We start from the raw sequence: 19587 nt of genomic DNA on the forward strand, positions 1-19587 counted from the left end.
AACATCAAAGCAATCACTAGATGCTTCTGAGGAAGACTGGCAGTCAAAACATGTCAGGAGATCTAATTTCCTGAGAAAAAGAAGAAAAAAAATTTATATAACTGGAATTATTCTGGTTTTACTGATAAATAATTATGATAAAAGTCAAGCTTGAGCAAGCGTCAGTTAATAGAGCAAGATCATTTTCTGTTTAACATTTCTATAAAGAGGGTACTTTGAAAATTGATACCTTACTTGAACTTTACAAGATAGGAATTTGTTTCTAAAAATGGACTCATCGTCGCATCCAAGCTTTCAAATACAGATTAACTATTTGTTTCAGATTATGTTGTTTTTTTTGTCCAACTGGTAGATTTAAGATCATCCTAATCACACGAAACACCTTCTCAGACAGAGATGAATAACTTTAAAGCTCAACTGTTTATTGGTGGAGAGAACTTTGTGTTGCTCATTCATCAGTAACATCTACTGCATTCACATCAACAGGTATAATAACAGTATTTCCTCCCAAATGATTTAGCAGTGAAATCCTCAATAATTCAGACTGTACATTAAAATATATCATTTGCTAAATTGTGTACAGTATGTACACAAATCAATGTGTGTGATAAAGCCATGTTTGTCAAGATAAAGGAGAATTTTTTAAAGAAGGATTTCTGACAAAAAACAAAACTGAAAGAGGAAACGTTGACAGGTCTTAAAATGTCCCCGGATGCTTTCTGATATCAGACGGATCACATTATTGACGGTTTGCTTTTGACTAACTGAAAGTCCCCGGCTCACTTCATATTAGCCACAAAATCCTCGCCCTTCTTGATGGAACCCTTCAGCTCGCCAATAGCATCAGCCACCAGCTTCTCCTCAAAGGCAGACAACTTGCCCAGCCCGAGGTTCTTCTCAATGCCGTTCTTGCCCAGGAGGAGGGGTGTAGAGAAGTACTTGCACTCCGTCTCCTCAGACCTGACAAAGGCGCACTCCACTACCCCCTCCTTTCCATTCATGGCATCCAAAACAGAGAAGGTGAAGCGAGCACCTGCATACGCCATGGAGAGAGTGGCAGATCCAGCTCCAGCCTTGGCCTTCACCACCTCAGTGCCAGCTTCCTGGATCCTGCCAGTCAAGGCAGACAACTGGTCAGCAGGGAACTCCACTTTGGGTGTGCACTGGGAAATGAGAGGGATGATGGTCTTCCCAGCGTGACCTCCAATCACAGGGACATTGACACGGGCTGGGTCTAAGCCCTTGAGCTCTGCCACAAACGTGTTTGCTCTGACAATGTCCAAGGTCGTGACACCAAACACTTTGTTGGGATTGTAGACTCCATGCTTCTTCATGACCTCTGATGTGATGGGAATAGTGGAGTTGACAGGGTTGGCGATAATACAGATCAAGGCTTCGGGGCAGTTGCGTGCGCAGGCATCGGCCAGTGTGGCGACAATAGTGGCGTTGGTGTTAAACAGGTCGTCACGGGTCATACCTGGTTTCCTGGGAACACCGGCGGGGATCACGACCACCTCGCAGCCCTGCAGGGCAGCGTCCAGCTGATCGGGGCCCATATAGCCAGTTACATGGGCCCTGGTTTCGATGTGGCTGAGGTCGGCGGCCACCCCGGGGGTGTGTGCGATGTCGTACAGGGACAGTTGGCTCACCAGGGGGCTGTTCTTCAGGAGCAGAGACAGCGGCTGGCCTATGCCGCCCGACGCTCCGAGCACCGCCACCCTGGCGTTGTTCTGCGTAGAGGTGGACAGGCTGCGGGCGAGGTTGACGGTGGGTCTCACGGCACGGGAAAACATCTTCCTGGCTTTGTTTCTTTGTCGTTGACTCAGTAGAAATGTGTTAAAAAAGCACCTCAGGCCGCGTCTACACCGTGACACCAACGTCCTCTAGCCACCAGCGAACAGGAAGACTCAGCCACGAGCATGCGCATAAAGACAGAGGACGTAGAGTTTTACGTACACTGACGTCAGCACGCACAGTTTACGTCGTGGTCTTTCGCAGCTTCTTATATCTGAGGAAAACAAAGCCAGTTTGAGCCTGAAGTTCAGCTCCGCGACACGGCCTGTAAATGAAAACTGTGTCCCGCAGAGAGGCTTTCTGTGATATCTGTCGGTAAGTGGGAGCTTCGTGTGTCTGTTTGTATCACTCGTGTGAAAATAAGCGAGCGCCATTAAATGAACTCCGTCTATTTGCTGGAGTCAGAGCTATCAAGCGTTAGCAGCTCACAACAGGTTTCATTGTTTGTGTCGCTTCTGCTAAACCATAAATGCCACTGTCAACGCTCTATTCCGGTTAGCATTGGAGTTTTTTTTTTTAATCTATACGACTACCTTACATCTGACATTTGTGTATTCATCGCCAGGTTAGTCATTGTTGTTTTTAGACTTCGTGAGGTTAGCTGTTGATTTTACTTAGTGTTAGCTGCGTTTGTTAGCATTGTCATGGAGACATTTGGCTTCAGTCAACACAAACATGTTACAGACGGTTTACTGACAAAGCCCTGTGATGTTAAGAGACTTTTAACACAGAAAGCCATTGTTTTAGTCATTTTACTCAAAATCACTGTCTTTACTCTCATATCACTCACCATGACATATTTTAAAAATGTAATCATACACCAGTTTGATGCCCTAACAGCTTCAAATCTAATGAAAGAGGTTATTATTTATTACTACAGTATGAGATCAAAATGTCTAAGCATACTTGAATCTAAACAAATGTAAAATCAGTAGTATGATATTGAATTTGAAAATGAATGCCTGGTTTGATTCCTCCATATCAAACTCCTCTATATCTATATTGGTTTGTTACCTGGGGCACAAATTAAGGAGCAGAAATACTTTATCTCCAAACTGTTCCTTTAATGCACGTGTGTCAAACTCGAGGCCAGAGGGCCAAATCTTGCCCTTTAGAGCATCTAATTTGGCCCGAGAAACCGTGCATCATTGTGTGATTTACAAAATTCATTTCATTTATTTGTTGTTGTTTTTTCGAGCAGGGACGAAAAAACAAAACAAAACCAAAAAAAACAACTTTGTGTTCAAGGAAACTCCAACAGAGAACAACAATCGCAGATGTTCAAAATAATAAGATCCATTTACACTTATAATTGCAATAATATGTTTGCTCAAAAGGGAGTGGGAAGAAGAGAGACCTATTTAATCCCACCCCCATTTCTTAATCATACAGTTTTCATCATATTGCTTCTGTCTGTTTGAACTTGTAGAAATACACAAAGTGCTGAACAGAATAGAAAAAAAAAAACTGACTAATAATCAGTAACTTAAGATATACAAGAATACAATGCAAAATACTAACAATGGTAATAAATTTCATTCATTTCTATTCGCATTAAAAGGCAACACTAGACATAGATATAAGCAGCCTATTAGTTGCTTTAAGCCCCGCCCCATCCTCACTGTACTGTGACCAGATCATACGTTTATCAAATGACTTGATCCTCTGAATGCTTTGGCATTGCTTTTGTTGTGAATCCAGGATAATCTATATTTTCACCCCACATACAGACACAGACACTTTTCCTGGTGCTTCCAGTTGTAGATATCTGAACCTCCAAATACACATGGATACACATTTTCTAAAAAAAAAAAAAAAAATATTACAGGGGCGGGGGGATTTTGGCCCCCGTAGTCTAAAGAATGGGGGTATTTTAAAAATGATTGAGGGCCATCATGGCAATTTATTTAAATTTTTTTTAATATTAGCTCATTCACCCAGGATTACCACTGAATATGTTACTAAATTGACAATATTACAAAACAAGCAGTATTTACTGACTTGCTTCAGGAATATCACTGAATTACTCATTCAAGTTTACAATATAAAGCCAAGAGTGGACTGGTCATCTGGCACGCTTGGCACCATCGGTGGGGTAGGGGGGCAAGTTATATCACATGATGGCAGTCATTTGTTAACCTCAAACTGTTTAAAAAAACAGAATTTTTTTTAAAAAAAAATCCTGCAAATGTCCTCTTAACGTTCTGAAAAATGTCCCTAAATTGAATACAAATTTGTCACAAAATCAAGAATGTATTAGTGAGGTCACTTAATGCTTGGATATTGTCGTTCTCTCATAGACTTTATATGTAATTTATACCTGGAAGTGCAAACTAGGGCACAATAATGTTGAAATTGCTCTTTTTTTCCCCTGCCTAAAGTCTGTGGTCTGTGTTTGGCCCCTGAACTAAAACAAGTTTGACACCCTTGCTTTAATGTGAGGTACATTAAAAATCTTGCTAACCGACTATTTTCCTTGTTAATTTCCCTCTTGACTAGTTTAGAGTTCACAAGGTTTTTCTAAAACAATTTAACAAAAGCACAAAATATTCAATAACGGCAAAAACGTTGTCTTTAGATATATTGTGTGCATTTAATAACTATCTGAAAACATCCTTTACATATCAAGTTTTTAGTTTAAATAGACATTTTACTGGGAGATGTTCACACTGTGAGACAAATGAGCTGATCACCTCCATGAGCACGAGAGTCAACATGTGACATTTCAAATCAATAATTCAGCGGTATTAGTGCTAAGCTCTCAATAACAACATTTTCAGGCCTGATGTTTAGCACCAACAGAGAGATGTAGGATGAAATAGAAGTTATTATCTACCATCTACAACATATATACACTCACAGTAGATTTAAAAACACATCCAATGCATTCAACATTAATGTCTCTCCCTCTGTCACACCTTTTCACATCTGCACACATGCACCTCGCAGCGACAAGAGCATTTTTAGAATTGATTTGTTTTTAACTTGGAAAATGTATCAATTTCTATTGATTTTAGAAGTGAAAATCTGTTTTTGTGTCGTATGAAAAAGTCCTCGTCAGATCTAAGTTACCTTCTGTCACCAGCTGGAAACACATTTTATTTACACACTTAGCCAAAATGTAAGGAAAACATTAATACATGGGTTATATTAGCTGATTTTGTTAATTAGAAGTTCATTTCATGATTTTTTTTTTTTTTTTTTTTTTACGTGAAGTCCATGTGGACACCTAAATCTTTTATTAAGTCCATTTTACAAATATTTAGCTAAAATGACAGGAAGGCACTAATAAATGGATTAAACACTTGTTTGTGGCAGACACTGATGAATTGAATAAATATTGATATTCTTTAATAGTTTGTGAACTTTCCCACTTGTTTCCACCTTTAATCCTCCCTGGAGGACAAGTTACATTGATTTGAGTTTAATACAGTTGTTTAGTACTGATGAAATGTTACAAAAATACTAACAGCATTTGTTTTATTTATTTTCTCAACACAGGGTGCTCGTTAATGGGATTTGACTTTATTTTGAAATATTTTGTAAAGTAGCCAAATGGTATTCGGTGCTAATTAAATAAAATCATGTTCATTAATCCGAGAGCTGAAAAAAACCACTTCTTGAGATGTTTTTTTTAATTTTTTTTATTTCCCTCTTTGTAGTTGAAGGACTGAAGGTCCAACAGCTCTCCTGATGATACAACAGCATTAAAACAACATCAAGTAAGTAGCCTTCGTTACCTGGAAAGAAACACGTCATTACATAAATTCTATTTAATCTTTAAAGTGTAACTAAACCCTGTTGATTGATCCTAGTCCAACTTTTAACATTTTCATAAAATTATTTAAACTTAGTTGTTTTAGTTGTAAAATGTCAGTGACTGCTCTCTATGGGTTGTAACCCAGCTATTACAATAGATTGTTGCTATTGGCTGAGAACAAGATCATGTGACATTTTGGGGACCATCTTGCATCACAAACAAGCACTGTTAGCTCCACCCCTTTTATAAGAACTAGCACCTGTGGGCTCTACAATCAGTGGTCAGTAAGTTGGATTGAGAGACGAGCGAATAGAGAGGTATATTGAGTAATGAGTAGCTAGTTAACACAGCAGATTGTTCATTGGAGATTTTATAGTATAGACTGGGCGTGTCTTAACTGCCTCAGGAGCCCCGCCCATTATCAAGGCATTTTTTGAATTTCCCTCCTTTGTGGCAGGTCTTGAGAAAGCAAGGGTTTAGTAAAGCTACCCTTTAAACTTCTAGTTAGTTAGGAACATTCATTTCTGAGTTGAAGTCAAAATGACTGACGTGTAGAATGTGAAATACCAAGTCTTTACAGTTGTTCTTGTTCCTCTGCAGGACTCTTCAAGGATGGCTAGTTGCGGAGAGGTCGACCACTCTCTTAACTCCATTCCATCCAGTAAGAAAGGTGGCAGCAGTGGCGGTGGCAGTGAGAACAGCGCAGAGTCCCCGTGCTCAGGCTCCAGCAACACATCCCCTGCCCTCTCTGTGCCAGAGTGTGCCATCTGTCTGCAGAGCTGCGTGCACCCGGTCCAGTTACCGTGCCACCACGTCTTCTGCTTCCTGTGTGTGAAGGGCGCGTCATGGCAGAGCAAACGCTGCGCCTTGTGCCGACAGGAAGTGCCGGAGGACTTCCTGGAAAGGCCTACTCTTCTTTCCCCTGAGGAGCTGAAAGCATCAGCTGGCGGTCGGAGCGGAGCAGCCAATGACCACGCGTGGTACTACGAGGGGCGTAACGGGTGGTGGCAGTACGACGAGAGAACCAGCCGCGAGCTGGAGGACGCTTTTTCCAAGGGAAAAAAAACGGCCGAGATGCTGATCGCTGGCTTTCTGTACGTAGCGGATCTGGAGAACATGGTGCAGTATCGGCGTAACGAGCACGGTCGTAGACGAAAGATGAAAAGAGACGTTTTGAATATTCCCAAGAAGGGGGTGGCAGGACTGCGTTTGGACAGTGAAGTTGGTACTGGTGCCTTAGGGGCAACCAATCGAGAGAACTCTGCGGATGGGGCTGATTCTACAGTTGCAGGTGTTCAGCAGCAGGTTACAGCCATCTCTGCTCCTCAGACTACTGCTGCCTGGCCTCCCGCTTCCCTAGGACGTCAGTCTGGACTCAGCACCAGTCCCTCTTTGGAGGAGGATCTTTCCCAGTTACAGATCAGCCCCAGGCCCACGGCTTCTGACGAGCGTACCGAGGATGGAGAAGGAGAGGAAGATGAAGACGATGAGGCTTCACCTTCCAGGTCCTCTGATCCACACACCTCTGTGGACGAGTCCGGCTCTGGAGACTGGAGCGATGATGAGGAAGAGGAGGAAGAGGGTGACGGAGAGCTTCTTGAGCCCTGGGAGGAAAGATCCCTCAGACAGAGACTGAGCCCAGGGGACAGGACCCCCCCTCATGTAATGTCAGCTTCTCCTTCCACCTCCAGTAGCAGCGGAAGGTCCAGAATGCCCGATGGCCAGTGTGCAGTGACTGAAGTGTGACACATCATGAAAACATCAAAATGCTTTGTCACGATGGCTTTGTAATTTATTTCAAAAGAGAAGCTGTTCACCCGGTTCTACATGAGTGGATTTGGGATGAAATGAGGCAGCAAACACGACTGCTTTTCTCCACCTTTGATGCCTCATTGGTTCCCAATATTCTGGATGTGTATATATATATATATACTGTATATATATATATATATATATATCTACTCAGTTGGCAGAGGAAGAAGTAGCATAATGACAACTGTTTCAGTGCTTACATGGAGACAGTCTACTTCCAGCTGTCCCATAGATAGTTTTGTGAGCCAAAACATTTTCTTTTCAACACATCATGTGGGCAACATGTAACTGACATCATTATCAGCTATTATCACGCTGCTCACTATGGTTTTTCTGTATAAAGACAGAAAAGTGATAATAAGTTGTAAACTACCTTCTGTTGTTTGAATTTTTAATGGTAAACCTAAAGCGCCTCTGGTGCAGGATCAGATACACAGTGAAGAAACTGAGCCTTTACACTTCCTGTTCTACTTACATTGGATCCAGAGGCCGTTTCTTTATTAAGTAAAAACACATTTTCATCTCAAACTTGATTTCCTACTCATTTAACTGATTCAAACTTTTGTTTTCAAATGTAACTTTCTTCTTTCGAGTGTAGATGAAGGTAAAGTAACAGCTCTCACACTTTGAGGGTATTTGATGCTTTGCTAACTAACAGCTGGTGACTACAGCAGATTTGTGTTTCCTTAGCTTCTGCTGTTTAAAAAAATTAAATCAATAGAAATGTATGCGCCACTAAAAGTACAAATCAGAATCGTTTTAAATTTTTCCAATTTAAAATAAATGGCTTTCGAATGTGAATCTTTGTTGGGTTTTTTGAAATTATTATTTTAAATGTTGTCATGCGTCAATAGCCTTGTTATTGTTCCCAACTCAAGTATTCTCAATTGGTGTTTCTCCAAACTTTTGTGACTTGTGCGTTTTATGAAAAGACGGCCATTACAAACACTTCTGCATTAGGGGACAGCATCCAGGCGGTCGGAGGGGTTTTAAGATCATTCTGCGTTATTTTACTGAGAACAGTATGCGAGTCAGAGGACATGCAGTTACTACTGGCCATCCTACAGAAATTTCAACTTGTCTTTTTTTTTTTTTACTGTCCTTGTATGATTAGTTAAATATCAGATTATCATTCTAAAATATAAAATTTGTGTAACCATGTTTGCCTCGCAATGTTTTTTAAAAAATCTGGTTTATGTAATTTAAGAATAAACAGTCATTTTTTTTCATCCTTAAAGTTTGTGCATGTTTTTTGTTAGAATTCTGTCCTTTTAACTTGTGTGTGACAAAGTAAAAGTCACTGTTTGGATTTAAAATTTCAATTGGGTGATTTTAGGTAAGTGCATTCCATGCTTTAGATTAATGAACATCAAAGCCTTGATATTGTTAAGGTGTCATTTATTTAGACAAACGTTATCAACTTTGATCTCCTGACAACTGTCAGTCTTCGTCAGAGGCATTTGCTAATCGCTTTGATGTTTCCTTGACTTCCACATAATTTCAGTAAGATTATTTTTATCTTTTTAAATAATATGTTAAGGTTTCAATAATTTAGACAACCGTTCCTCAGGAAATCCACTTTGATCTCCTGACAACTGCCAGTCTTCATCAGAGGCGTTTGCTAATCACTTTGATGTTTGCTCGACTTCCGCGTAATAATTTTTTTATCTTTTTAAATAATATGTTAAGGTTTCATTTATTCAGATAACTCTTCAAAAAGAATCTTGCTGGAATTATTGCGCGGAAGTCAAGTTAACATCAAAGCGATCAACAGACGCCTCTGACAAAGACTGGCAGTTGACAGTCAAAACATGTCAGGAGATCAAAGTAGATTTCCTGTGGAACAGTTGTCTGAATAAATGAAACCTGAACATATTCAAAAAAGAATCTTGGTGGAATTATCAAAGCTTTATACAGGTTTCTAAAGCAAACGTATCCAAGAAATGATGCAAAGTTTAGTGTAAAAATGTTCATTGTAATTATTCTGTCTGACATGGCTCTAAGTTTTCATACAGAGTGGAGATCTATTGGGCAATTTTCTACATTTCAGGCACATGTATTTTAGTCACAGCACGACAAACCCCAGAGAGAAACTAATGCTTTGATATAATCTGTGACATAATAAGCCCTGAGGGATCAGCTCTACTAATCTAAAATACAAGAATAAGAAGCAAGACTCACTATTTGGTTTCATCTTCTAACACGTCTTTACTGTTAAGCTTCAATCGATGTGAAAAGTTTGTTATTGCACATGGAACACGTGCAAAATTAGTCTGTATAAAAGCTGAGATATTCACTGACATTAATGAATGTTTCCATGTGCCACCACCAACATGCTTACATACTTATAACCTGGTTTGGGAATCACAGCTGTAATCAGGATTGGGGTCAATTATAATAGTAATTAGTAATTACTTACAATTATGAGGTAATCATAATTGAAAAAATCTGTTCAGAGTTCAGATAATTGACTAATTGTAATTGTTAAGAACATTTAAAAAACACTGTCTTTTACAATGTAATCAAATGCAAAACTGGGGAACCATGTTACATTTCTATGGCTTACACATAGGCATACGTAGTTAACAATTATTAAAATATGTTTCATATTAAATTTACTTGTCAGTTCTCCTCAGGATCATTTTACCATTTAAAAAAAAAAATATAAATCTATGGCTATACTGACAGAAAAAAGGCTCAGACGCCCACACCAAAAATATTAATACCAATATTTCTCATTGATTAGGAAGGTAACCAAGAGATGAGAAATAAATGGGATGATCGATAATATTTTTTGGTGTATTTAATATTAACTTTAATATTCGAGAACATAATTGTAATTGACTTATAATTGTAATTGGAAAAAATGATGTTCAAAGTAATCATAATTGAATTGTAATTGAACGTGGATAATTAAAGACATAATTGTAATTGAAAAATGTAATTTACCCCAACCCTGACTGAAATTAATGAATGTTTCCACGTGCCACCACCAACATGCTTATATACTCATAACCCAGTCACAGATGTAATGTACTAATATGTTTTAATAAACTCAAAAGTCATTTACAGTATGAAACATTACTTGTGTTTGGACTTGTTGGCCAGAGCCTGTAGGTTAGCTGGGGCCCCCCAAACCCTTCCAAACACCTCCTTCTCAGTCCTCAGAGCTTCACAAAGCTGCAGTTCTCTCCCAGACAACACCACTCTCTTCACAGCCTGGATCACAGCTGCAGCTCCCTTAGTGTAGCGACTGAGCCACTCCTCAGCCTGCTGCAGGACACCGTCTGCACCTTCTGATTCCTCATTCCCCTTCAAGACTGTATCTGTAAGTCCAATGTGCAGCCCATGGTCAGGGTCCACATTCACGGCCCCCCCGAGCAGCTTTAGTGCCTCACTGCTTCCAACAATGCTGACGAGTCGAGCAGCACCGCCCCAGCCTGGGACCAGACCCATGTATTTATGGACAAATTGGATCCTGCTGCCTGGGGCCATTAACCTGGGAGACATATATGAAGGTGTCTGAGATTAAAAGTCTTTTTCTCTATTCTAAATATGGTACCAAAGGAAAATGAATGACCTGAAATCACAGGCAGTGGTGAGCTCGGCCCCTCCTCCCAATGCACTCCCCTCCACCAAAGCAACAGAGATAAGAGGCAGCCTGCACTGAGGAAGCTACTCCGTTAGCATCATTAGCCTATTGTGCAACACGTGTTCCCTTTGTCGTAATCAGCAGCATTTACCTGAGCAGCCTTGTGAGGGTGTTCTGCATGAACATGCACATTTGCATCCCATCCTACACAGCAGGTAGGGATACACACACACATGAAATATTGTAGATAAATAGACAGATAATAGGAAATGACTTCTAAAACATGTCTTAACTCTTTTACCTGTGGGTTGGATATCGCCCGGACTGCATTGAGGTCTGACCCAGAGCAGAATGTTCCAGCAGCCCCCCGAACAATCAGGCCTTTGCCTTCAGTCCAACTCTCAAGCTGGGTCACCCTCTCCTCCAGACTCACCATCATACTCCCTGTTAGAATTAACACAATACACTGAGCTACAAAGATTCTCTCACGTCTTTGGATCCAGTGTCAAACTCATTTTAGTTCAGGGACCAAATACAGACCAGTTTGATCTCAAGTGGGCCACAGATTTTAGAAAACAAGCCATTTCAACATTATTGTGCCCTGGTTTGCACTTGCATGTATGAACGATATGTAAAGCACCGGCAGTAACCAAGCAATAAATGACAGATATTAGTCCCTGAAAGATCTTTACTGTACATGTCCTTGATTTTGTGACTATTTTTTAATTTAATTTTATCGTCGTCCTGTCCACTAACCCCAACCAGTCAAAGCAGATGTTCTCCACCTCTGAACCTGGTTCTGCTGGAGATTTCTTCCTGTTAAAAGGGAGTTGTCTCTTCCCAGTGTCACTAAATGCTTATTCATGTGGATTTTGTTGGGTTTTTTCTTTCTTATTATGAATTTTATATTTTGATAAGTGCATTGAGATGACTTTGTTATCATTTGCGCTATACCAGAAGTCTGCAACCTGCGGCTCTGGAGCCTCATGTGGCTCTTTCACTCTTTTGCAATGGCTCCCTATCGCTTTGAAAAAAAACTATTGAAATAAAGGGTTTAACAGAAGCTATTAATGATTAATGACAAAATCAAGATTTACAATTTAACCTAAAATAAATCACATTGTGCAATCACTCAGCACCTTCCTACTTCACCTCCTGCAACATCTACAGACCATCAACTTTCCTGCACCTGTGGCTAACCTTAACTTTTAAATCCCTGGTAAAATAATTAAACCAATAAAAACACTATTCTGGAAGAAAATAGATATTTTATTTGTGTGGGGACAGATTCATTTAACCGCCAAATTTTTCAGCTCCGGGAGGACTTTAATCCAGGTGAGATGAGGTTAAATGGTTCCTTTGAGAATAAAGGTTGCAGACCCCTGCGCTTTACAAATAAAGCTGAATTTAAGTGAATTAAATTTCAGAATAAAGAGGCGTTTTATTTATTTAAATTCTTCCAACAATGTAAGATTAAAATGGACTTAAGTATGGTAAAACTATGAACCTCCGTCATTTTGTGGATTAATTTACATTACATTGAATTTGATACTTTAAAGCAGTGTTTCTCAAATGGGGGTACACATTGGCACTACAGGGGGTACTTGAGAGAAATAAATTGCAAAATTAACAAACAAAAGCATTCAAAATATGGGGTTTTATAATGTATATTTTTAGTTAAAATGATAATCATAATATTGATGAAGAAACTGATCTTTTGATTAGAAGATGAACTGAAAATACAGGGTCAGTCTTGACCTGTATTGATAAATGATAAAAACTATAGAAATGAATCTATTCAGGAGGCATGATCCTGTTTGTTATACTGCAGTACAAACACAAATTAGTGGACAGGATTAGTGCACAAAGTGACAAGATGCGCCAGCTTATACAACATTTTATTTGAACTAGATTTTTAGTTCAGAAAGTAAAAGTGTGAATTAGAATACAGTTGTTTAATATTTTGTGTGGTGTTTTAATTTGAAAAAGAATCATATTTAAAAAGATATATTTTTTATTGTTATTATTGATTACTGGACATTTCAGGCGGACCCATTTGATTTCTAGGCGGGCCCCACATGGGGTCACAACACCAAAGTTGAAAAACTTTGCACTAAACACTGTTCCTTTCTACTTATTTACAATGGGATTCTTTAAAATGTGTGTTATCACTCCTTCATTATGCTCTATAGTTGTTTTTTCATTGTATTCTGAGCAAAATGTTGCAGTCGGACAAATAAGGAAAAGAAATAAAAGAAAGGGCGTACGTGGGCCAAAATAAATGAGAAACCCTGTTCTGAAGGGCTGGATTTGGCCCCTGGGCCTTGAGTTTGACACATAATGTAGAGCATATATAGTGTAATCCGTCACCACTAAAAAAAAAATCAATTTAATCGATGATCAAATTTGTAAATAAAAACGATTTTCAAGTTTAATTGATTATTTTTTAATTATTATTATTTTTATTTTCTTTCTTACCACAGTTTTTTTGGACTTTTTCGCGTTCCATCCTTGGGAGTTACCATAGCATGATGCAGAGTTGGCGCCAGGCAGCATTAACTCGGGGGGCATTAAGAAAACTGCGGAGGGCACAAAAACACTCCGTTCCGAGAAGCATCTAAATTATTATTATTGTTATTTTGATTTGGTTATAAAACGGAGTAACCAAAAAACGAAGGGTACACGGATTCCTAATGCTATATAAACACAGCCACAAAAACAAAGTTAGCTCACTAACATACCTTTTTTTCAAAAAAAAAAAAAAAATAAATAAATAAATTTAAAAAATGAAGTGGTCGCTACAGCATCAGCAGACTCTGCTCCTCCCGACCACAGACGTAGGTTTAAAATCCACTTTTTACGGCGTTGTTCTGTGAGCTTTTTACATTTCTCACCCTTGTGAACCACAATCCTCGGTACTCTATAAAATCTCTTTTCCTTTTCTCGGTTAGAACGCTTGGAGCAGCCATAAACTACACAAAATATGGGCATTTTGATGATTTCAGATGGCAGATTCTCAAGTTTCCTGCTCTCCATCTGAATTTAGCGCTCGAGCTTTGTCGCGATGCAGCAATGTGAGTGACGTCACGTGACTCAACAGAGCAGGCCATAGACATATACACATTACAACAGCTCTAGGGTACGTTCAATAGCACAAACGTTAAACGATTACACCACAGTATATTATATCTATGGAGCAGACTCCCATCCGCTGTCAGTGAATGGACACATTCAGCTGATAGCCAATCAGATATCTTTGATTAATAAAAAGCTCACCTGTAGCGGCCGGGAAAAGTGTGTGTATGTGTGTGGGGTGGGGGGGGGGGACTGCCCGCGAAGAGACTCATTTACTTTTTTATTTTGGGATTGTTTTATGCATTTTAACTCTTGAGGACAATCACAGCAATAAAGTTGCACTTTTGACAATATATCTGATGTCTGCAGTCATTTTTAAGTGCATTTTGGCAAAATCGCCCAGCCCTACTCACCACTAAAAGCATTCATACGAGCAGGATTGTTGATGGTCAGAGTGGCGATGCCAGAGTCCTGTTTCTGCAGCTCGATGGATCCGCCGGGGAAGGCCTGCAGCTTCTCTCTGATCTCCTCCTCATTGAAGCCGTGGGTGTTGGAGTAGACCCAGCTACTGCTCCGTCTCTGTAGCAGCCTTAGAGGATCACCATTAACACAGGACAGCGGGACACAATACTGTGGTTCAAAGCTCAATGCACACAGTGGAAGATCACGTACAATAATAAACTGTATAAACCACTGCCATAGAAAGTTACATATCATTTCAATCCAACGTTTGACTGCTAAGTTACATATCACGCAGATCCTTGGACGCTGAGACGTTAATCCTAAGAAGACAAGGAACATTTAGTGTGGATGATTTTCATGTGGTTTGGTATTTTCTTACCGAAACAATGCCCCACACTGGCTGTTTCTCCTCCAGAGTTGTTCCATAAAGGCACAGCGGGCCATCCGGCTGCTGCATCCCCAAAATAAATAGATATTCAATTATTTATCATGCACAGGGTTGTTCATTCAAGGAGCACAGTGGTACATACAATTGATAAGAGAACAAATAAATACATAAAGTTTTCATGTTTTTTATACATTTTCAAGAAAACTCAGTAGTCAACTGATGTGGTTTACTATTACAAACATTAGAGATTATTTACTAGAAAAGCAAGTATATATTAGTATTAATAAACCCCCAGTCTTCTTTCCAAAACCACGCCCACTTTACATAAAAACTGTAGCTGATTTTAAAAAAAAACAAATGTATTTAATATCTTGTTCAAATTAATGGAGAACAGCTTTTCTCTATCTTTTAAATTACTGTACTATTATTTGTTTGTTTTTTTGGCATACATGTACATGAACTCTATTACTAACATTTCTGCTGGAAATGTGTTTTTTTTTTTTTTTTAGGAGAAAAGTTAGCTATTATACCGGGACACAACACGTGTCGTTTTATAAATTGAGCAATAACCAGGTGTCGTAATATGTTTCGTATCTTATAAACATTACAAAATACTGATTAAACAAAACCTCTAAGAACCAACCTTGGTCGGTGGTTGTCGTCTGGTGTCACATTAATATATGTCCCACAAGCAACAGCTGTTAGAAAACGGAAGTACGTCATTAGACCGTGTTTTATTCCTATCCACTAGGTGGCGGAAGAACACAGTTAAATTATAGCAGATTTTATTCTTCTATGAAATCAAACAATAGCAATTGGAAACGCATTGTGGTCGACGTTGTTTTAATATTTAGATTTTTTCTTGTTTCCAGATGACAGTTTATGTTCCAACTTCATTCACTGAGTGGCTGTACTTAGTTATTGGGTGTTTGAGACCCTGGAGGCCATAGATATCTATGATAATAAAGACTTTCATTATATGATATCTATGCTGGTGGATCCTCTGAGCGTCTTCATTTACTGGATTTCACAGAAATTAAACAGCTACACATTCAACAATTGTGTGAATCTCACACACAATGTTGCTCCGTTGTCACTCATGCAGTCACAACACTAAAGTCCAAGTAAAGTGTCAGAATACGAAGAAGAAGAAGAAGAATATTTACCGTAACAATAAAATAAATTACAATTAAACAATTTAGAAAGTGTCTATTCGTACAGTTGCCGTACGGACAACCCACGATGCTATTCGTACGTAGCGTCTTCGGGATAGGGTTAAGCTTAGGTTTAGGGTTAGAGTTAGGTTTAGGGTTAGGTTTACGGTAAGGTTTAGTCTTAGTCACGTGACCTAAACTGGCCAATGAGGGGTGCTGCGTGCAGATAGAATGTCAGCATATTGATACAGCAACCCTAAGGATAGCCACTGCCTATAATCTGTAGAGGGTTTTCACCGACGTCACGTTCTGGAAAGTAACCCGGATGCATGGCCATATTGGAGGCACTCGCAGGAAAACACTGCGATGGATAAATGTCCGAAACCATAGAAAAGCTCGTCATAATGTGTTATAGATGCAAAGACATACACGGAAGGACTAAGTTACGGTTTATTGGTGGTGCAGATCCATATGAGTTGGCTCCCTCTTCTTGGATCAATGGCGACCCAGAGAGTCTTCCGTGTATTGTGTATCCTGATATGGTCAACTACCTGGTTTTAACCCTAACCCAGTCTGGGTCATCCTTTAGATAAAGGTCAGACCTTTTACCTGGTATACAATGAGAAATACAGCACATTTTAGCTCTACATTTTATGAACTGTGTTGACAGCAGTGCAAACATTAAACAAGGATAAACCCCACGGACACTGTGGGAGACCAAAGCCCACCCCACACCACTCGGATCTATTTAAAGGTGAGGGAGGAATTCTAAAAAGTTGGTGACGTTTCTCGTCCTGACCCGGTATTCAAGTCTTGCAGTAGACTTTCGCTGTGTCAACTGTGTTCTCCCGAGTCCATGATCTTAGGATTTGTAACTAAGGCTGCATGATTTTAGCTCAAAACAAAATCCCAAATTTCCATTTTTTCCCCCCCCTTTAAAAAAATTACATGATTTAATTAATATAATTACAAAGTATCTTTATTTTAAGTGAAAACGTTAAAACAAATCTCAGTATTGGGAATAAAGTGCAACTGCAAAGCTTCAACAAAGAATGTTAAATCCTCTGTGGGGGTGATAAAATAACCTGCCCAACCAATTGTGATTACACATGATTAAATGGGAAAATCAATTTTCCCATTTTGACTTTTTTAAAAATCCCCCTGAATAAATAATCCAATATTGATTAATCATGCAGCTTTAGTTGTAACCTACATAGTGGATTATTCTGTTGAACGCCACATCTGGAAGAGGCTCCACAATAAACACGAAGCCTCAGAATGACTGCAGCTCATAGCAAGCATGTCTGGAACCTTCCTCTGCTTCTTTGAACAAATGGATACATATAGTAGAAATTGTTCTATACAAGAATGTTGCATTTGTTTATGTGTTCTGTGTGTTTTTCTATAGCAGTGGGTTTATGGACCCTATAAGTGATGAATGAGCTCATCGATCAATATGCAGCTGTCTGTGCCACCACAGGAAGTCAGATGATCCAGTCCAATCACCAGTATGGCTTAACACACACATGCGCTAATTTCCGGACTCCCAGTTAGTGTCTATTTCAGAGCAAAGAAAGTGGGTGGTTGGCAGGTGCCAGAGGTTTTAATGAAGCCAGGAGACACTTGAGATTAAATGAATGTTTTAGCAGAGGCAGCATAAAGGATGTGGTCAAGTTCTACTGAGGCCACGAAGAGACCCAACACAGCTCAAACATAAGGATGTGGATGAAGTCTGCTTTCCAAGAACTTAGCAGCGGATAATTAGACGTTAGATGCATTAAAGGTCCTCTATTAAAGGTGGTGCTGAAATGACATGTTTCCTGTTCATATAACACATTATCTAGATATAGTTTCAACAGCTTCTACTAAAAGCTTTTTTCTGAAGAGAAGCTGGCATTGGACACTGGGCGGGGGCACACCTTGGACAGGGTGCCAGTCCATACAAACAATACACTGTAAAACTTTTTACTGTAAAAATGACAGTATTATACTGGCAGCAGTGGTCCAGTATCATACTGTAATATTCTACAGTATCTTACTGCATTTATAATTACAGTATTATACTGGCAGTGGTGATCCGGTAAAATACTGTAATATTATACAGTAATTTGACGTACTTATAATTTGCTTCGATGCAGCCGCTCTCCTTATTTTTTCCTGCACTTTTTGGTCCAGCTGCAAGTTCCCATGATGCAACGCTGTTTACAGTAAACTGCTGTAAATTAAAGTTAAGTGTGGAGGTGCTGTAATTCATTGTTTTTGTTCCCAAGGTGCTATGTGTTTACAGTAATATATTGTATTACAAGAATACAATATATTACTGTTCAAATTTTAATACAATTTTACATACAGCAAAGGGTTACAGTGTAGGTGACACAGCAACTAAAGGAAGTGTGTTAACCAGCGTTGATTTTAACAGCAAATTTTGAATTAGTTTTAGCATTAGTCTTTTCACTAAATTGAGCCATCAGGACAATTTATGTTATGGTCTTGTTTTAACTAAAATACATTAAGATTGGGTGAAAAACCAAACATGTTTTTAAATTATATAATGAGTGCTGGTGAGTAGAGTACATGCCAGCTCTGGGAATCCACTTTGCCCAAAACCTTCTGTAGCCAACGCAGTCTAGCTGTTACCGGTAGCTATGGCATCAGGAGAGAATAACTATATTTATATTTATACTAGCATCAGGGTAAGATTTCTGGCTCCACAACATTATCACACCTGTTATTTCAGTCAGCCTATGGTGCCATGTTGCAGTGTGCAGGGTCAGGTGTCCATCCCTACGGTCTGTGAATGTCTCACATTGTAGACACATGCAAGTAGATGAGCTTATTAATGCATGTGAAGGTGCCACGTTCATCATCAGGTGACACTATAAAGCTGTAAACAGTTGGGATAATGAAACTGATACGTTAACTAACATTAGGGCTAGGGTTAACTAACACAAATTCTTCATTTTTTGTGTCACTTGCAACAAAAATATGCTTCAGATGGGAAAAAAAAACTCACACTAGGAATCAAACCCTTGACCATTAGACTAACTTGAGTTATATAAAATGATGTGCTACAGCTAATAATAACAGGTTGTAGACTAGGGCTGGGGGGAATGGTAAGGGTTCAGGGTTAGGGAGTTAGAGAAGATACCTATTTAAATACATCTGTTTAAAATTCAGTTCAAGCAGCACAAAAATAATTATTTCCCAGCAACACGAAAAATAGAAGGAAATCATATGAGACAAATTCTTTGAGTGTTCATGGCCAGGTTGTTGCTTGCTGATAAACTGCTCTCAGAGGATTCAAAATGCATAGAATCACTGGTTGCTGCGGCTGAACCACTTTAGGGGTCTCGTCTCAATCACATGCGTCAGGATGATGCACCTTTCCTGCTGTCATTTTCCATTCATTTCTCTGTAAATTGAGCCACCAATCCCTCTGCAGGTGAAGGTGCTTATTTTGGCATAACATTGTAAAATGCACACCTGTGTCGCAAAGTAGCTGTAAAATTCATTACTGACACAATATCATTTTTCCATAGAATTTATATAG

At 39.2% G+C, this 19587-nt stretch overlaps 3 protein-coding genes across 6 annotated transcripts; 1 reads left to right on the plus strand and 2 right to left on the minus strand.

Annotated features, from left to right (window-relative positions):
- Window positions 1-401: 401 nt before the first annotated feature.
- Window positions 402-1924, minus strand: mdh2 (malate dehydrogenase 2, NAD (mitochondrial)). Its single transcript, XM_028470741.1, has one exon. It carries the CDS (start codon window positions 1791-1793, stop codon window positions 780-782), a length of 1014 nt encoding a protein of 337 aa, XP_028326542.1. The 5' UTR covers window positions 1794-1924; the 3' UTR covers window positions 402-779.
- LOC114477993 (E3 ubiquitin-protein ligase rnf146-like) lies at window positions 1923-8622 on the plus strand. The gene is made up of 3 exons (XM_028470740.1): window positions 1923-2109; window positions 5457-5516; window positions 6155-8622. The coding sequence occupies exon 3, from the start codon at window positions 6167-6169 to the stop codon at window positions 7298-7300; it is 1134 nt and encodes a 377-aa protein (XP_028326541.1). The 5' UTR covers window positions 1923-2109; window positions 5457-5516; window positions 6155-6166; the 3' UTR covers window positions 7301-8622.
- A 1771-nt stretch (window positions 8623-10393) lies between these two features.
- echdc1 (enoyl CoA hydratase domain containing 1) lies at window positions 10394-15562 on the minus strand. Of its 4 annotated transcripts, none has more exons than XM_028471022.1 (7): window positions 15527-15556; window positions 14875-14946; window positions 14447-14622; window positions 11260-11402; window positions 11110-11162; window positions 10947-11027; window positions 10394-10865 (listed from the first exon to the last, which is right to left on the minus strand). In XM_028471022.1, exons 2-7 carry the CDS (start codon window positions 14937-14939, stop codon window positions 10448-10450), a joined length of 936 nt encoding a protein of 311 aa, XP_028326823.1. In that variant the 5' UTR covers window positions 14940-14946; window positions 15527-15556; the 3' UTR covers window positions 10394-10447. The 4 variants fall into 4 exon arrangements, with proteins under 4 accessions (XP_028326823.1, XP_028326822.1, XP_028326820.1 ...); XM_028471021.1 differs by having other exon boundaries at window positions 14447-14815; window positions 15527-15543; XM_028471019.1 differs by having other exon boundaries at window positions 14447-14946; window positions 15527-15562.
- Between the last annotated feature and the right edge of the window lie 4025 nt (window positions 15563-19587).

This window comes from Gouania willdenowi, chromosome 16 (assembly GCF_900634775.1).
Source record: "Gouania willdenowi chromosome 16, fGouWil2.1, whole genome shotgun sequence".
NCBI classification, from domain to species: domain Eukaryota; kingdom Metazoa; phylum Chordata; class Actinopteri; order Blenniiformes; family Gobiesocidae; genus Gouania; species Gouania willdenowi.